At 56.2% G+C, this 19,436-nt stretch overlaps 1 protein-coding gene across 1 annotated transcript; it reads left to right on the top strand.

Annotated features, from left to right (window-relative positions):
- Positions 1–2,711: 2,711 nt before the first annotated feature.
- Positions 2,712–14,896, top strand: Adam33 (ADAM metallopeptidase domain 33). Its single transcript, XM_013512128.1, is given in 23 exon segments — positions 2,712–2,950; positions 4,969–5,048; positions 7,256–7,332; positions 8,841–8,916; positions 9,112–9,188; positions 9,271–9,460; positions 9,649–9,714; positions 9,793–9,864; positions 9,948–10,114; positions 10,197–10,281; positions 10,359–10,489; positions 10,929–11,106; positions 11,219–11,308; positions 11,445–11,640; positions 11,778–11,886; positions 11,974–12,172; positions 12,263–12,340; positions 12,416–12,524; positions 12,602–12,749; positions 13,960–14,051; positions 14,231–14,250; positions 14,252–14,304; positions 14,674–14,896. Coding segments are annotated over 23 exon segments (2,622 nt in total). The 5' UTR covers positions 2,712–2,844.
- The last annotated feature ends 4,540 nt before the right edge of the window (positions 14,897–19,436 follow it).

Raw genomic sequence — 19,436 nt, 5'->3', positions numbered from 1 at the left:
TACAGTATGTATGACAATGTTGGGAAACAACTTGAGAATATCTATTGAGGCTAAAACACTCCCATGACCCTGACATTCCACCCCTGGGTATTCACTCAAGAAATGAGGGCTTATGTCACTGTGAGACTTGTATGAGAATGATCACAGCAGCGCTACCCATCACAGCCAGAAATAGAGACAACGAATGCACGGTAGCAATGGAAAGGCAATATAAACTGTGCTATGTTCCCACAGTGGAATATTACATGACAGTGAGCATAAGCTATGACTTCAGACAATGGTGCAGGTGATGTTTCTAACACAACGCTCAGGGAACAGAGCCAGAGGCTGGGAGCCTCTGGTTTGGGAGGCATCAGCTTTGCCAGGATGACTGTGCTGTGCCCTCTGCCAGGTTGTAAAGAAGACACAAGTTTCCAGGCACCATGGGGCTCTGGATCTGGGGAAAGAGAAAGGAGGTGAGCAACTGTGAGCCTCTGTAAAACACACCAAGGCGAGGAGTATCGTGCAGGGACAGCAGCCTGGCTTTGGGTCAGGAAGGGCCCCTGAATGCAGAGACATCTCTTTGCCTCTTGGATGCCACCTTGCACAGCTTTGCTTTGCCAGCCCCTTTTACTAGGCCCTTTCACTAGGCCCTCTCTGCCTTGGAGCCAGCCGACTATGGACTGAAACCATAAGCCAAAATAAACCTCTCCTCCTCTAGGTCGTGAGTGTCAGGTGTTGTAATCCCAGGGACGGGAAAGTGGCTGCTATGCTGAGGCTGCCGTCACGCACCGCACAGTATTTCTGTCAGCGATGGGCGGTGGTCCCGTAAGATTCCAATGCAGCTGAAAATGCAGCTAGTATTTTCCTGTACCTATTCTACATTTAGATATGTTTAGAAACAAATACTTTCCATCGTGTTTCGATTGCCCGCAGCGTTCCCTACAGAAACACGCTGGACAGGGATGTAGCCTAGCTGTGGAATAGGCTGCACCAGCTAGGTTCGGTAAGCGTGTGCTCTGTTTTGTTCAGTTTCTATCTCTGCCTCTGTCTCTGTGTGTGTCTCTGTCTCTGTCTCTCTCTTGGCATTGGGTACTAAGGCCACCAAGGGCCTCGTGCACACTAGGCAAGCACTGAACCACTGAACTATATAGCATTCCTCGTTTTGTTTTGCTTTAAAATTTGAAGCAGGTTCTAAGCTGCCCAGGCTACCTCGAACTTGGACTTTTTCTGCCTCAGCCTCCTGAGTAGCTGGGATTACAAGTGTTCACCATCATGCCTGGCCAATGAAATCTCTTAAGCATTTCTCAGAATATACCTCACCATTAAGCAAGGCATGACTGTATTGATACGCAGAACAGTGTATGTGAATCTCAAATACGTGATAAAGGGGGAAGAAAGCCAGACACAGAAGCATGTGTGCTGTATGATTCCATGTATATGCACAAATATACATGTATATGCAAATATACATAGCAAAATCAGCCTATGGACCACACAGAGCTGAGTGGTCCCTGAGGTTGGGAGCGGGGGACTCTCGGGAGAGGGCACAGGCAGCTTGCGGGGAGTGTTGGAAGTAAGTCACACTTGCAGTGATGGTTACACTGGTGTATACAATTATCGAACTCACTTCACTTACATGCAACTTATTGTATGGACATGATAGCTTAATAAAACTGATATTTTTGGAAGTTGATTAAAAAACCTAAACTAATAATTTATCATTATAAAAACAACGGCAATGAGGACCTTCTAAATGCACTGATATCCAATGTCAGTTAACTAAACAAAAAAAGTCAAAGCTCAGAAAAATGTTAATAAAAGAGAAAAAGTCCTGCTGTCTTGGGTATATATAAAAATTTAAAAGCCTATGCAAAAAACTAAACAACTTCCTGGCGGGGGATGATGGTTGAAAGGGCGGAAGCGATTGGAGGACTTTTCCCTAAGCATTTTATCATTTGTAAAAAACAAAAAATTCAGAATGGTTTGGGGCCCACGCTGACTCAGAATTCTTGGGCTGGAGAGATCTTCCTGCCTCAGCCTCCGGGACTACTGGCCAGGGTCCACAGTGCCACACTTTCTATCAGGTTTTCTGATGTTTGAATCATATAAGTGGTTTCTCTCCTTGCTGAAATTTTTACTAACAGAATTACTTATTCCAAATTCTCAGGAACAAACAGATTCGCTTGAAAATGAACATCCCTCCCTATCAGAATATTTTGTACCTAGTACTCAAACAAACAAGGCTTTATAACGAGAAACAGATGTTCCTGAGACGGAAAGTCTCCCCCACGCCGGACTGCACGGCTCTATACAGTTCTGACCTCTTGCCAGGCCAGGGGCGCAGGGCTGCGCCGCTACCTCCCGCGCCTGCCCGTCTCATCGTCCCTTTCTGGACCTGCCAGCCTCTGCGCTCTCCTCACGCACCCGCTCACGGCAGATGGCAGACGAGATGGGACCACAGCAGCTGGAGACAGCTGCACCTGACGGCCTCCTCCCCTGGGGCACCCTGCGAGCGCTTGCCAGGTTCGGGTTCTCCCTCTGAGCAGGACCTGGGACAGAACTCGGTTCCAGGAGCCCGCGTAGGGGGCGCTCCCTTCCCTGGTCTCGGTACCCCTTCCCCTGTGGTCCTCCAAGAACCTTCCCCGAGGTCCCCGCTCCGCCCCACCCTCTGCCCCATGAGGGCCGGGTGCCGCCCCGCCCACTCCAGCCCGGGTTCCCCATCCCCGCTCCCGCGCGCGGTCGGTGGAGTTCCCGGGCCAAGTCCGGACCGGCGGCCTGCGCGGGCGTGGAGCCGCCTCCATCCAGCCGGGGCGGAGCCGGCGGCCGGCCTGGCCGGGGCTGGAGGCCCAGGCGCTCCCAGCCATGGTCCGGGGGTCCCTGAGAGCCCGGGGGTCGCCGGGGCTGCGGTGGCTGCTGTCGCTACTGCTGCTGTCTCGGGGGCCGGTGCCTGGTGCTTCGGTGCTTCCAGGTGAGGATGAGGATGAGGGTGGGCCCCAGGGGCAGGTGGGTGGCGGGGTGGGGCTGGGTGAGCCCTGGCCCTAGTCCGAGGATGCAGGGGCTGAAACCCAGGCACCGGCTGGGCAGGAGGACAGGGCACTGGAGGACTTGGGTGGGTGCCCAGGAGACCTGCCCAGGGATGCTCACGCTTGGGCTGGCTTCAGGCCGTCTGGCCCACATTTTTTTGCCCACCAGGGGCAAAGCAGAGGGGCAAGGCAGCCACCCAGCAGCTGCCCAGCCTCAGGGCCCACTGCCTGGAGTCTCCAATGTCGCACCCCCAGGGTGGACACTGCTGCATCTCTGGGCCTAGGGTCAGCAGGTCTCCCACCAGGAGGCTCCCAGGCCTACTGAGCTCCTGGAGTCCTGTGCAGCACCCCGCACCCACTGTCCCCTGGCTCCCTACCATCCCTGGCCCGGCCGCAGTGTGTACTGTTTAGAGTTGCCTTGTTTGGTTAGACAGCCAAGGACTTCTCCAAACAGACGGGGTCTGCTTGGCAGTGCCTGGGAAGCCTGCAGCTCCTTCCAGGGGAGCCGCCCTCAACTCCCTGCAAGGTGGGGCCATTTGATGGGAGGGATGCCGGAAGCACCCGGCAGGAGGGCCGACAGGGCACCCAAGGGGTAGCCGTGGAGACCTAGGCTGAGCAGGCAGCCTGGGGGGTTCAAGGCCCACAGCTCTGTGTTGGGGACCCACAAATATGGGCGCCTGATCTGTTCTGGCCCGGAAGGGGAAGGGTGACACATGTCACGCCTTTGGGGACCATCCCTAGCCGTCCCACAACTCTGTACCCTCAGAGGTCTAGCCTGGAGCCAGTAGGTGGGATAGGACCTCTGGGAGCGAGGGGCTCTCTGCGCCCCAGCTCAGACTCCATTCCCACTCCCCTCCTCGGGCTGAGAACCCAGCTGCATCTTGGCCCCTTTGCCACGGTGCCAGTGGGCAGCAAGCGTATGCACCCTGTATCTTCCGAGGCCTGGGCTAGGAAAGCCTGGTTCTCCACACCCGGCCAAACCCCCTCTGGGTTCAGCGATCTCTTTCCATTCACCCACACCCTCCCCTCCCCCACCTGCCTGATGGCCCCTCAGTCATCAATTCAGCAGGGCTCCTGTGGGGCAGGGGACTCCCGAAGCTGTGTTGCCCCAGATTTTCCATGCCTGGGGTCTGGGAGAGGAGGTGCAGGAGGAAGGAGCTGGAGTACCCAGGAGGGCTGGGCCTGCTCCCCAGGCGGCCACCCTCGTGGGCAGGTCTGGGCTCAGGGTTGGCAGTGGGTGGGCAGCTGTCTTCTCTGGGAGCCAGGCCTGCTCCAGGAACTGTCAGAGGGGTGGGAGGGCTGGTTGCAGGCTCCTGCTGGGGGGTTGTGAGACTGGGTGGGGGAGGGCAGGAGCACCCTGATAGCACTCTAGGCCCCTCTGAGCAATGCTTGGCTCTGGGATTCCTCCTCCGGACACACCCTGGCTGGCAGGATCAGGACCAAGACTGTGCCCCTGACCCCCCTCTCTCTGAACATAAAAGCAGGGGCTTCTGAGTTAGGGTCCCCAGGACCCCTATCATCAGCACCAAGCCCCAAGGGGAGCCCTGCACAAAGTGGACTCCCAAGACAACATCTGGCTGCCTCCCGGCAGATTTCTCACTCTAAAAGCATCTGCTGCCCTGCCTAAAAATACCCATGGCTGCCTCCTCCCCGCCTCCCCTCTGACTGGGCGCCTGGGCCTCTCTCTTGTGATCTTTAACCCCAAGCATGCCCCCCAAGGTCAGGCAGCTCCCAGATCCCCAGCTGAGCCCTTCCTTCCCAGGCTCCTGTCTCCCTCTGTCCCTCACTGGTGACTTCTCAGGTACAGGGCTGTGCCCTGAGCGCCTGCCGGTCCCCAGGCTGAACTCGGAGTGCTGGCGTGGCGCCTGCCCCTCAGGGCCTCCGTGTCTCTGTCCCCGTCCCCTGCTGCTCCCACTCCTCCTTCCCCTCAGGCCCCTCTTACTCCGTGCTGTCCTCACTGCAGGGAACACCTCTGGAGAGCCAGTCACCCCATACTGGGTCCTGGATGGACGACCCTGGAGCACGGTCACCCTGGAAGAGCTGGTCAGTGCCATGTTACCCCCTCCTCTGCAGGGTCTGGGTCTCCCAGCCCCTCTGCCCTTCCCTGAGTGGGAGCGGCAGCTTTCCTGCGTGTCCCCCTGGGTGGGCAGGCAGGGCACAGCAGGACGCATCTAGCTGGCGCCGGCCTACACACATGGAAGTCATTCCCGGCATGGTCTCCACCCTCTTCCCTGCCCCCATTCTTCAGACTACCCCGCCCCCACCAGGCAGAGATGGGTCCAGAGACTGGGGGGCCTGAAGCTCTTGAAGAGCCTCTTTTAAAAGGCACCAAAATAGCTTCCTTAGGCTGAGTTTACCAGAGCAGGTGACCCTGTGGGCACATTATTGTCCCTCTCAGGCCCTTCCACTGAGGGTTCCGAAAGGTCAGCCTCATTGCCCCCTGTGGAGTCCACCTGTGGCCAGGGGCAGTGGTCACTCTCCTGTGCCCCGATGCAAGCCCACTCTATTGTCTTCTCCAGAACATCTGCCCTGCCTCCCCGCAAATTCCTCCTCATCATACTCTTCCAGAGTAACTGCACTCCTCTGTTCAGGCCACAGCATCTGTACTGCAAGCCCATTTCACAGAGGGGCAAACTGAAGCCCAGAAACTTTGGAAAATTGCTCACAGCCACACAGCTCTTTGGGCCCAGAAACCTGAGACCTGCTGAGGTCTGAAAGCACTCAGTTCTGTGTTTCCAGGGAACACAGCACAGCCCCACTGTCCAAGCCCAGCAAGGACAAAGACAGGAGATTGCTTCCATGAAGACTGGGGGCCCCAACTTAGGGCTTCACAGGGGATCACCAGACCTCTAGGGTCCCCACTCAACTGGTCTGTGCTTTGATTCGGTTCTGGACATCCCTGGAAGAGGGGCAGGCTGGCACATGCAGGGTCACCTGAACTGTGAGCTCCCTGTCTGGCCTGGGCTGTGATGGAGGAGAATCCCAGAGAGCCCTGCTTCCCCAGCTCTGGCCCTGTCCCCAGGAAGCCTGTCAGGAGTGGGAGGCCAGGCGAGAGAGGGAGACCGAGCCTGCAGGGCATCCTCCAAGGCAGGACACTCACATTTCAGGAGGGGGACGGGCACGTGGGCAGGGGCAAGTCTACTAGGAGGGCAAGAAGAGAAGGCTGTAGGGGCTGCAGAGGGACAGGAACCTCGAGTGTGGCTTTCCATCTGGGCCACTGGCTTTCTCTAGTGCAGACTTTCCCAATAAACCAGTGGCATTCCAGCCGCATGAGCTCACGCTTGGGCCTCGCAGGGCCTGGCTGGGGAAATGAGGGCTGTCTGCTCCCCACCTGCAGAGGAAGCCCCTCTCTGACTCTGAGTCCCCTGGCCTGGGTCCCAGCCTGGTGCATTTGGGGATAAAAGAGGAGGACCAGCCAGGGTGGGGGACACATTCTGAAGATGCAGCAGTACCCCAGGAATCTCCTGAGCTGGTTACAACTCTGGGCCCCTGGCCAGGCTGAGTGGACAAGGCGGGGAGGATGGGGTGTTCTGTGGGGTGGAAGAAGTAAAGAGGGTGAGGAGAAGGCCTTTTGATTTCGAGCAGTGAGAGCCTGGGATGGGTCCAAGTTCACTCTGGGAGCTCTGCGTGGGGCAGGTTTGCTGGAGCCATGGAAACCTGGAGGAAGGGGCAGTTGCCAGAGTCAGAGGTGGAGGAATAAAGTCAGCATTCTGCAGGGACTGAGTACCAGCAAGGTGCAGGCACAAGGTCTGGGGCTGTAACTCAGAGGCAGAGCACTTGCCTAGCATGTGTGTGGCCCTGGGTTCCATCCCCAGCACCTCCAAAAAGAAGATACAGAAACAAGTCCCCACATAGCACAGAGGCTGTGGGGAGGTCTGAGCCCCAGCTGCCCAGTGTCCCTCAGGATGTCCTTGGACTCCATTGTCTTCCTCTCCTGGTCATGCCCTTGCTGGCACAAAAGAAAAGGGCAGGGCAAGGGAAAGCCCAGCAACTCTGGGTAAGCAGGGTGCCCCCCTGGGGCGCCTTGTCTCTATGAAGGACTTGGGATGCCCCGTCACTCACTCTGTTTATGCACTTTACGTGGCTGTTGTCACAACAAACATCCCAAGTTTGGGGAAATAATTGCAGGTTCTCACCCCATGCCTATCCATGTCCTTCGTGATCCCATGGGGCCGCTGTCCCTGTGAACTTTCTCAGAGCCAGCTCCACATCCTCCTGCTCCCTTCACAACCTGCGCTCTTTCTTCCTAGATCCTGATGCCAGACTCAGGGCTGGTGGCCTTGGAGGCCGAGGGCCAGGAGCTCCTGCTTGAGCTGGAGAAGAACCCGTGAGTTCCAGGCTGTGGTGTGGCTGGGGTCAAGAACAGACCCTCTCTCAGGAGCAGATCAGCACTGGGGACAGGGGCTGATGCGGACCCTTGCGGGAGGCTGAATGGGAAAGGGACCCAGAAGGGATGCAGGTGACAGCAGTCACCCTGCCTCCTGGTTGGCCCGCTGGGGGCTGAGATGGATGTGGAAGCTGGGCTAGCCCCATACCGGCACATCCTTCCAGCTCTGCCGCAGCTCTGCGGCTCCCTGTGGAGACCGGTGAGCGCCACCTAGTGTTGAGTTAAAAGAATCTCAGCCGTTCCACAGATGCCACAGCTCTCCAGGCTGAACAACGGACAGTGATGACAAGGGTCAAAGCACCTTCAGGGTGCCAGTGTGTTTATCCTGTCTGTAGAGTCCACATCTTCAAGAAAGCAAGTGTGGGGAAAGGAGTTGAGGGGACCCAGCAGGGCTAGCTCGCAAGGGATTTTAGGGCCTTCAGTCTTGAGCCCGTACAACAAAGTCGCTGGGCTGACGAATGAGCGGGCGGGTAGGGCTCAGGCTGAGCGAGTGGGTGTCCAGCATGAAGCGTGGGGTCTTGGAACCATCCAGACTCATTATCCATAGGTATCACTCACCGAGTTTCAGGGCAGGCTGTGTTCTGAACGCTCTGTGTGCAGCATTTTATTCTCCTTTGTGGAGTCAGATGCCCTGGAACAAATCAGTTCCACCATGCCTAGCCACGGCTTCCAGGGACTCAATGTCCCCCCCCCCCGACACACACACACACACACACACACACACACACACACACGAACGTGCACATGCATCTATTCCCACGTGTACTGGGAAGCAAGGCTGGAGAAGCTGGAGGAATGACTGGGAGATGGGAAAGCAGACATCACAGGTTTGGGGGGTCTGGAGATAAAGAGGCCACAGTGAAGCTGGAGTCAAGGATTTTCTTTAAGGAGGGATTAGCTCACAGTTGACCCTTCCAGGGGGAAGGAGCCGGAGGAATGGGGTCTGCAGAGGGCGGGGATGGGGATCCCTGCGCAGCAGACCAGGGCAGGAGCTGGTGCGTGCTGTTTCTCTGGAAGCAGGTAGAGAGCACCACTGAGGGGCCGTGGGAGACGTGTGGGGTCTAGAGGCCTGAGGAGAGGATGTGAAGGAGATGAGAGGCTGGCCTGGGGTAGGCAGCAGGAAGCAGTCATACTTCTTTGGCTCCAGGTCCCACCTTCTCAGCAGCATTTCCTGAACCTTCCCCTCCTGACCTTCAGGGTTACCTGCCTGCGCAGGTCCCCTGGGAACACAGACCCTTCCCCATTCCTGCTCCTCCTGGTGCTTCCCCTGCTCCCACCTCCCACATCTAAACCATCAAGAGGGCTCTTTCCGAACTTCACCTTCCTCTCTGTAGCTCAAGGTTTTCCTGAGGGTGCCTCGCTCTTAGAGCTGCTCCGTTAGCATTCAGGGAGGGAGACCAGAAGGAGGCTGGGCTACCTGAGTGATTCCTAAACATCCTCTTCCCTAGGCTGCTGGCCCCAGGGTACACAGAAACCCACTATAGCCAGGATGGGCAGCCAGTGGTGCTGATCCCCACCCACATGGTGAGACATGTCTGTGGGCTCGAGGAGGGTGAGGGTGCAGGGGATGGTGCATGAGATAGCCTTTCACTCTCCCTACACCACTCCCCAACTCCCTTCCTAGGGGAGGGTGGAGCCAGCCTTGCCCCCCCCTTCCTGCCGGCCATCCCTCTGCTTCAGCCCTGGCTGAGGTTTGGGGCTGGGGTCGTTCCTCCCCAGGACCACTGCCACCACCATGGGCGAGTGAGGGGCTTCCCCAACTCCTGGGTCGTGCTCAGCACCTGCTCTGGGATGAGGTGAGCAGTTCTGGGGCTGGGGCCTGGGCCCGGACTGAGGCAAGCGCTCCCTGACACCCTGTTCTCACCCCTCTGTACCTAGGGGCCTGATTGGGCTCAATAGCAATGCCAGCTATTACCTGCACCCCTGGCCACCTGGGGACCCAGAGGACCCCTCAACCCACAGGATTTTCCGGATGGAGCGGCTACTCACCTGGAAAGGGACCTGCAGCTACAGGGAGCCTGGGGACAAAGGGAGCGTGGCTAGGCTTCCTCCTGCCCCCCACAGCAGGGTCAGGGGCACAGACCCTGGTGGGAGAGGGAACAAACACGGTGTGCCTATGTGGTCTCCCAAATCAGAAGCAACAGAAACGCATGTCCCAGGCCAAGTTTTAAGACTGTTCTTTCTGGGAGTTGAGGTTGGTGGTCAGGACGGAAGGCCAGTAGCCTGCCACTCAAAGTCACCATTTGGCCCCCACAGGAGAGGAGAGAAGCCCCCAGGAGCCTGAGGTACCTGGAGCTGTACATAGTAGCTGACCACTCCCTGGTGAGGGCAGCCCCTGGGGCTGGGATCAGGATGGGGGGGCAGCATAGCCCCTCACTGCGGGGATTTCTGCCTTCCCAGTACGTGATCCAGCACCGGAACTTGAACCACACCAAACAGCGTCTCCTGGAGATTGCCAATTATGTAGACCAGGTTGGGATGGCAGGAGAAGTGGTGTGGCAGGGCACGGGGAGAGGGGGCCTGCCTCCAAGGGGCCTCAAGCCTCCTCTCTTCAGATCCTCAGGACCCTGGGCATTCAGGTAGTGCTGACGGGCCTGGAAGTGTGGACGGAGCAGGACCGCAGCCGTGTCACGGCCGACGCGAATGCCACGCTCTGGGACTTCCTGAAGTGGCGCCGGGGGCTATGGGCGCGGCAGCCGCACGACTCCGCGCAGCTGCTCACGTGAGTACCTCTGATCCCCACGCGGGTGGCAGGCAGGGCGCCGGGACCCCCCCAGCCCCGTCACGCCGTGCTCTGCTCTCAGGGGCAGTGCCTTCCGGGGCGCCACCGTGGGCCTGGCACCCATCCAAGGCATGTGCAGCGCAGAGAGCTCGGGAGGCGTGAGCACGGTGAGCCGGGCACCCGGGCACGGGGGCTGGGCAAAGCTCGCTCGCGCGCCCGCGATGACACCCACACACCCTCCCAGGACCACTCGGAGCTCCCCATCGGCGCTGCGGCCACCATGGCCCACGAGATCGGCCACAGCCTGGGCCTCGGCCACGACCCCGACGGCTGCTGCGCGGAGCGGGGCGGCTGCGTCATGGCTGAGGCCACGGGGTGCGCGCGGGGGGCGCGGGGCCGGGCTTGTTCCCGCGTGCTGCTTTGGTTATCTCACGGTTTCTCTTTTGTAAAATGGGGATGGTGACAGCCACTTGTCCTTGTGGTTGTTTATGAGTGGAAGAAATGCAGGTAAAGTGGGTTCTCCTGAGTATGAAGAGTTTGTAAAAAACCTAGCAAGGTTGCTCCAAGGCGGCTATCCCTCCTCAGGCCCTGGGTTGTCCTCTCTTGGCGGCACACCCTCCCCGCCTCGGGCTCTGTGTGACCCTCTGTAAGTCACTTCCCCCCTCTGGGCTCTGCCCGCAGAGCCTCCGAGCTCCAGTCGCCCAGGCGCTATGCTTTCCGCGCCTGGGCTGCGGAGTGGCCAACTCCAGGCCGAGAGTCCCGCCCGAGTGCGGGGCTGGGCTCTGCCGCGCTCCGACGCCCTCCCCGCCCCTAGGAAGCCGTTCCCGCGCGTCTTCAGCGCCTGCAGCCGCCGCCAGCTGCGCGCCTTCTTCCGCAAGGGGGGCGGCGCGTGCCTCTCCAACGTCCCGGAGCCCGGGCTCCCGGCGCCGCCCGCGCGCTGCGGGAACGGCTTCGTGGAAGCGGGAGAAGAGTGCGACTGCGGCTCCGGCCAGGTCAGGTCCGCTGCCTGGGCTCTGAGGACCGAGCCCGGCCCTCCTCCCGCCTCCTCCGGAGGTCCGGGGCGCTGCGCCCTCACCTCTCCCAGTTTTGCCTTTTTGACTCTAGACGTGTTCCGAACCCTGTTGCTTCGCCCACAACTGCACGCTGCGTGCGGGGGCCCAGTGTGCCCACGGGGACTGCTGCGCGCGCTGCCTGGTGAGCGCCGGCTGGTCCTGGCGGGTTGGGCCCCTGCTCGCTGCCGAGTGCTGGCTCTGTGCAGGTTGGCCGGGCTCTGACCAAGCTCGGCTCAGATCTGCCACTGTGCATGGTCTCACCCGGGGCACCTGCGCAGCTGAAGCCGGCTGGCTCGCTGTGCCGCCGAGCAATGGGCGACTGCGACCTCCCCGAGTTCTGCACGGGCGCCTCCCCCGACTGTCCCCCGGATGTCTACCTGCTGGACGGCTGGCCCTGCGCCGACGGCCGAGGCTACTGCCGGGACGGCGCGTGTCCCACGCTGGAGCAGCAGTGCCAGCAGCTCTGGGGGCCTGGTGAGACCACGCGCCCTCGCGCCCTGGCCCCTCCTCGGGTCGGCCGCTTCCTCCTGTGGGCGGCATCTGCTGGAGAACTGAGGCTCTCTGCGCGTGGTCCCGGCTGCGCTGCCCCAGTGCCGCGCTTCCATCCTCAGGCTCCCGCCCGGCCCCCGAGGCCTGTTTCCAGCTGGTGAACCCCGTGGGAGATGCGGCCGGGAACTGTGGCCGGGATGGCGCGGGCCGCTTCCTGCCTTGCGCTCAGAGGTGTGGAGCAGGGTGGTGGAGTCACAGCGGCGCGTGGGTCTGGGTAGGCCACACTTACGTTGTTGATCGCTCTCACTTGATCTCCAGGGACGCTCAGTGTGGGACGCTGCAGTGCCAGGGCGGGGAGCCCAGCCCGACCGTGCCACACACGGTGCCTGTGGAGTCCAAGGTGCATTTAGACGGCTACCAAGTGGCTTGTCGTGCAGTCCTGGTACTCCCGGATGCCCAGCTGGACCTGCTGGACTTGGGCTTGGTAGAGCCGGGCACTCGGTGTGGATCTAGAAGGGTAAGCCCTGCCCACCTGACCCCTGCTGGTCACTTGAGTGCTAGAGGCAAAAGTGTCACCCTCACTGCCCAGTGGGCACACTGCCCATAGGTGTGCCAGGACAGACGCTGCCAGAACACTTCCTTCCAGGAGCTGGAGCACTGCCTGACTGCCTGCCACAACCGTGGGGTGAGTAGCCTGAGCAGTGGGGCGGGGTGTTGGAGTCCTTGACTTCACATGACCCTTCTTCCCTCTTCTCTGCAGGTTTGCAATAGCAACCATAACTGCCACTGCTCTCCAGGCTGGGCTCCGCCCTTCTGTGACAAGCTGGGCTTTGGTGGCAGTGTGGACAGCGGCCCGGTGCAGCCTGAAAGTGCGCCAGTAGGGGGCAGGTGGGCAGGGCCCCGGGTGGCGCACCTGGTCAGGAACTCAGTGCCCTGTCCTCTGCAGATGGCGACACCTTCCTGCCGGCAGTGCTCCTCAGCTTCCTGCTGCCTCTACTCCCTGGGGTGGGCCTGGCCTGGTGCTGCTTCCAGCTCCCAAGGCTCCACTTCCAGCGATGCCCCTGGGGCTGTAGAAGGGACCCTGAAAGCAGTGGGTAGGCTCTGAGCACTCAGGTGGGGGTGGGGGGCTGAGCCCTCAGAGCTCTTTGGGGCTTAGAGAGCTGGCTGGCTCCTCAGCCTTGCCTCCAGGTGCAGAAGGACCCTGGAGGCAGTGGGACCCACACCCTGTCTCTACCTGAACCATGGCCTCCACTCCCTGCCTGCCATCCCTGCCCCTCCAGCCTCCAACTCTCCCACCAGGTGGCTGCCTCACCCTTGCCTCTGCCGGTTTTTTCTCCAGCTCCCAGTGCAGTCCCAAATCCCTCTGTCTCTGGAGGCCTCTCCAGCTGTCTCATGGGTTTTGAGCCCTCTGCCACCTCCTCTGCCAAAATCACTTCTGTCACCCCCTTGGAGTTCCCTTTGCCCTCTGTGCCACTGATCACCTATGGTGCTGGCTGCTCTTGTGCCATGGCCCTGAACCCTAATCTCAGTGACCTGGGAGGAGGGCCACATAGTACTAAGTATGGTCAACCTCAGGTGGTCCCTTTGCTGGGACCCTATGACGATGTCTAACAGCCTGGCCCTGGGAGTGCTCTGGGCCAGCTGAGGGACAGGCAGGTTTGGGCTGGAGACAGGGGCAGAGGGCAAAGAACACCAGCCAGGCCTGGGTGCCCACTGACAGGGGTTTGGCACAGCTCAGTAGTGACTGGGCAGTGGACAAGGTGGGCAGCACAGGAGGGGGCTTTTCAGGGGGCAGTGGCTGCATCTTGTCACCAAGGTAAGGTCTCAAGCACAGGGAGCTTTTGGGATGAGACATCAAGGAAAGGACAAGGCCCTGGGGGATGGGGCAAGGGCCACCAAAGATAGTGTGGAGCTCCTGTGGGCAGCAGGGTAACCAAGGCAAGCAGCACAGGTGGCACGGTTCCCACTGGTGAGGGGGACACCCAGCCCTCTAAGGGACCCGAGCAATGCCAATATCTAGAGGGTTCCAGGAGGGTGAGGTGGTGCCAGAGCTGGGGAGAAACTCAGGGCTGGAGGGAGAAGGTTCTGGCAGCCCCGAAGGCCATGGTTGTCATGCAAGCCTGGGATCCCAAGGCCTTTTCTCAAGAGGAGGCAGAGAGGAGCCTGAGAGAGTGACTGGGAGCAGAAGGTCAGAAACTCAGTCAACGCAGACCTCGGGCGGGGTGCCACGCCACGGGAAAGCGGTTCCCATGCCCCACTCAGGGTCACTCTTCCACCCTTCTGGCCTCTTGTCCCGCTGCTCAGGCGCAAAGATGGCCCACACAGGGACCACAGCCTGGGTGACGTTCACCTTGTGCATTTGGGCCCCAGGACCACTGGAGACCCCCGGCCACTAGGTAAGTGAGGCATCGCAGGGAAAGGAAAGGACAGGGTGGGCTCTTGCCTTCTGCCTCCCTCCAGGTGGGCCCCCTCCTCGCCACTCAGCACCCAGCTGCCTGGAGTCTCCTGTGCCCACCCAGCTGCAGGGGCTCCTGGGACTGTGCTCACAGCACTCATTCTCCACTGTTGCTCCCAGACTCTCAGAACTCTGCCCAAGCCCAGCAGCCACCCTGAGAAGCCTGCGCCCTGCTGCCCTTTTTTATCTCCAAGGTAGGGTCGACCCCAATGCCGAGCCCTCTCCCTCCCATTCCTCAGCCACCCATCTCTTTCTCCCTTAGCTCACTGTCCCCAACTAGGCATCTGGCTTTGGGTTAATATGGAAATGAGACATGACTTCTTGGAGAAACTGCCATCACGGAGACCAGGATGCTGGAAGCCCCTTGGGCAGGGAGGGAGAAGCTATGGTTTTTCCTGGGTCGTGGGTCATTACTGAGGGGGACAAGCAATCCCTGTTAGGTGACTTGCAGCCTGGGGCACATCGGTCTCAACAGGTCAAGTCCAGATGCCAAGATCTTATCTTTGCGGGACAGGTGGCTCCTGAGATGAGTACAGGCTCATGACCCCTGACGGCCACTCCAGGAACTTGAATCCCAAGGACAGACACAGCAAGTCAACAATCTGTGTCTTCCAAAGCTTGGAGGTTTCTTCCTGTCCGGTTGAGCTCTGCTGCAGCCACTCCAGGACCCCAGAGCCTCGTCGGAAGTTGCTCAATGTTGTCCCCACTCCTGAGGGCTGGGGCACGCTGGGCAGAGCCTCCAGCCCAAGAATCCATCCACGGAGGATCAAGTCCCATACACCCTGACCCCCAGCAGAGCCCTCTGTCCTGGAAGTCTGGCTGTGTCTCCTTTGTGCACTTTCCCTCCATGCAGCTCTGTGGAGGGCAGGGACTCTTGGAGCCCAACATTTCTGATGGCGCCTACATTTCCTGGAGCCTGGCCCTTGCAAACAAGCAAGCCAACAAACAAGCACACAAGATCACTGGGACCTCCTTTCCGGTCTCCTCCTACCCTGTCCTGTGTCCTGGCTGCTTCCATAGCCCCTACCCTGACTCCTAGTTTTCCATCTGAGGCTATAGAGGGTGTGGTCCTTTGCAGCCCTTTTCACTGGGATATTACTTAGTCCTTCCCCATTCTGGGGGAGGGACAGGGGAGCCAAGTTAGAAAAGACAGCAGTATAGTCAGAATGGAGGTAGGCTTCCTGGGGAATTCTGTAAGCCTTTTCTGTTGTAAATTCAACCCCTTGGGGTGTCTTGAAGGCCAACTGGGTTGGCAGAGGCAGGTGGAGCCTCCAGTGGCAGCCCGGATTCACCCAGGCTCAGGAGGGTGTTGCTCAGCTTGAATTACCCCTTTGCTTGCCTCTCCTGGCCCCTTAGACATTCTCATCTTCTGTTGCTCACACCAGAGTCACTGAGTGACCTGCTGTCTCAGGCAGCTGTTGCTGTGTAACAAAATCAAAGAATTGGAGAATCTTTGTAGTCTACCATTTGCAGCCGGGGAAGTGGTAGCCCCAGCTCATCTAGATTTTTCATGGTTCCAATAAACATCTGAAGATAGTTTTTTGCTTTTTTCTTTTTTTTTGAGGAGCTTGACAAACTGCTTCTAAAACGCAAATAGAATAGCAAAAAAATCTAAGAAAAGCCAAAAAAATTAAGGAGAAAAAAGTGAGGAATATTTGCATGCCGGTATCAAGATTTACTGTAAACCTGTAGTGTGGCCAGCACAAGGGCCATCATTACTTCATTACCTGGCTTCAGAGGAGGTGTCTGGGCTCCCAAGACTCCAGGTAGAGTGGATTCTACTGAGGTCAAACTCTGCCCTCTTGACTATCACCCAAGGTCACCCTAACCCCCACAAATCTTTTCAATGAGTGGAGAGCCCTCAGCAGCTAGATACAGGGAAAGAGGCAGTGCAGGAGAAATGCCGCTGGGGGGAGCACGTCTGGGGCCTGGATTTGGTCTCCCACCCACCCAAAGAAGGGAGGTGTTCATGTCTCTGAGTGGTTGTGACCTCCAGGCAGGTGGCAGGGCACGCATGCCCTGTGTCATCGGACCTCGGTCTTGAGTTTTCTTCCTCATCCACTTTGTCATCCCATGATGGTACATGCCAGAATCCCAGCTCTTGGGAGGCTGAGGCAGGAAGATTGCTACGAGTGTGAAGCAAGCCTGAACTACATAGTGAGACTCTGAAAAAGAGAGGAAAAGAAGGAAGGAAGAAGGGGGAGGCATAGAGACAGAGACATAGAGAGACAGACACACACACCCAGCTTGAATCCTCCAATTCCACCCTCCCCAGGATGTGTACAAGCTCTTACCCTGCCCAGCAGGAACCTGAGCCTGCACAAAACAGAGAAACACAGGGCTCCCCATAGATGTCAGTTTGCTTTGCAAAGATGTATTTACAGCAAACAGGTTTGTATGGTAATGAAGACAATGACAATCTATGGGATAAGGAAAAGAACTGGACAAAACAGGAAAACAACAGCAGGTGGCACACACCTGTAATCCCAGCACTCTGGGAGGCTGAGGCAGGAGGAACCCAAGTTGAAGCCCAGCCTGAGCAACTTAGTGAGGCTCTGTCCCACAATTTTAAAAAGAAGCATTTGGCTCAGTGTAAAAGCTCAGGCTCTATCCCAAATCACACACACACACACACACACACACACACACACACACTCACAAAGCATCTGTATCTGAAAGAGAGTAACTGTCAGAAATGTTCTATGTCTGTGTAGCACTCAAGAGGAGGGTTAAGACAGAAGGTAATAAAAAAAAGTAAAAAAAAAAAAAGACAGAAGGTAATGCTTAGTTAATCAGGCATTGCAAAGGGAACCACTAACAACTGAAAGAGAGGCTGCACCTTTAACTTTCAAACCAATAAAGCAGAAAAAAATCAAAGTAAGAGCTCAGGGTATAGCTCAGTATCATATGTGAGGCTAGGAAATCTCTATCACCACCAAAATTTTTTATAAAGAACTCAAAGAGAAAATAATAATAATAAAATTAGCAAAAAATAGGGCAAACTGAAAGATACTAGAAATAAACCCAAATATGTCAGTAATATAATAAACTATAAGTGGGCTTAAACATGTCAGTTATAAGACAGAGTGTCAGATTTGAGAAAAAAAAGTTCTTTTCCCCTTAAAGGACGTGCATAAGCCAGGTGTGATTGTGCAGACCTGCAATCCCGGCACTCAGGAGGCTGAGGCAAGAGGATCACCAGGAGTTTGAGGCCAGCCTGGGGCTCACAGTGAGTTCAAGACCAGTCTTACCTACATACTGAGCCCCTGTCTCAAAAAAACAAAAATGAATAAACAAATGCCATGCAGCACACACACCTGAAATCCCAGATACCCAGGGGCTGAGGAGGGAGGCTGGCAAGTTCAGGGCCAGCCTAGGCCACTTAGTGAGACCCTGTCTCAAAATAAAAGCATAATAAGGTCTGGGTGTGTAGCTCAACATTCCCTGGGTTCAATCCTCAGTACAAGGATGAATGAAAGAACAAAAGAATGAAAGAAATAGGAAGGAAAAGAAGAGAAAAGGAAAATAAAAAGAGGGAGGGGACAGACAGACATCTAAAACACACTCAAAGCAAGACTGAAAAAAATAGGACACAAAACACTATATCCCTAAACACTATATCACTAAACACAAATATAAAAGCAATCTGGAGTACCCGTTTTAATAACAGGGATAAAATAAACTCTAATAAGACATCACCAGGTGTGGAGAAGATCATGACATAAGACAGGAAGGACTTAACAATTGTAAGTGTGAATGTGCCAACTAAAGCTGGGTGCAGTGGAGCATGCCTGTAATCCCAGCACTTGAGAGACTGAGGTAGGAGGATTGGCACAAGTTTAAGGCCAGCCTGGGCTAGCTGGACATGGCAGCACACACCTATAATCCCAGCACTCAGGAGGCTGAGGCAGGAGATTCTCAAGGTTGAGGCAGCCTGGGCTACCTGAGTGAAGTCATCTCTCAAAAACAAAATAAAAAACAAAAGAGAGAAAACCACAGATGTGTGAAATGGAAAATTCTTAGTAAATGTCCAGTTTTATATTTGTCAGTGAAATCTGAATCAGTAAACATCTTTCCCCAAAAAGCACCAGGCTCAGATGTTTGGTTGTTTCTCAAAGAAGTTCTCCTGGATTTGAAGAAAGAGCTCATCTCAGTGTTGTAAAAACTTTTCCAGTGAACTGAATGGAAGGAACTCGTCCACTCATTCTGTAAGACCAGCAAAACTCCAGAGGGAAACCAGCTAAGACGCTGCACGCAGGGGAAAACGCAGGCTGAATTCACTCATTAACCCGCATGTGAAAAACCTGAGCCTGCAGTTAACGAACCAAACCCCAAAACAATATTAAAAAGACAAATGACAAAGTGGTGGGTAGGAAAGAGGGAGAGGAACTGGGTTGGAGACAACAGAAATCGGCAGGGGACTCTGTCTCCAGCTCTATTTCTAAGATGTATTTCTCATCCTGATTCATAGGTACTTGGGAGCTCACTGCATTACACTTTATACCTTTCTGCACATTAGTAATATTAATATTTCACACTTTAAAAGTGATGGCATTAATATTACATATGTATAAAGTTACGTTTTAATTTTGCCCATAAAAAAATAAAATGTTACTTGGGAGGCTCAGGCGGGAGGATCACAGCCAAGTTGTGGGCAACTTGGGAAGAAAACCTGGGCTATGTATTGAAACCCTGCCCCAAAATACAATTAAAAAAATAAAGGGGGCCTTGGGATGTCACTCACTTTGCACACACAAGGTCTTGGGTTAATTTCTAGTACTACAAAAACAAACAAACAGTAGAATTTTAGACAAACCTGAAGGGCTTTATGTCCGTTTTCTCTTTCAAAATTTTTCTGCGCACTCGGAGTTTATTGGTGACCCTATTTCTGGGAGATTCAAATTTCTCCTCTCAGTCAGGTTCTGGATTCTAAGAAGGAAGACTTCTTTGGGGGTTCTTACAAGGAAAGAAGGACCTGACTCTGTTGTCCAAGTCCATGGTATTTGCATCAAAAGTCAAAACAAATCACTTGCTTTCTTGTTTATCATTTAAATCTCAACAAGGAGGGTTTTCGTCTCAACATTTTAAAATGGAATACCACTTTGGTGGAGCTCATGGTGGCACATGCCTGTAATCCCAGCACTCCTGGAGGCTGAGTCAGGAGGATGGCCTTCAGTTCGAAGCCAGCCTAGACTACATAGTGAGACACTTACAAAAAACCAAAAAACAAGACAAAAAAAAGTAACACTGGTTACACAATGCTGTGCCTCTTAGCAATCAGATGAAAACATCAGGTAAATTCAAGAAGAGTCTGCAAAATAACTAA

Source organism: Chinchilla lanigera, unplaced genomic scaffold, assembly GCF_000276665.1.
Source record: "Chinchilla lanigera isolate Chin_1 unplaced genomic scaffold, ChiLan1.0 scaffold00014, whole genome shotgun sequence".
NCBI classification, from domain to species: Eukaryota; Metazoa; Chordata; class Mammalia; order Rodentia; family Chinchillidae; genus Chinchilla; species Chinchilla lanigera.
This window is presented reverse-complemented; position numbering and strand designations above follow the sequence as displayed.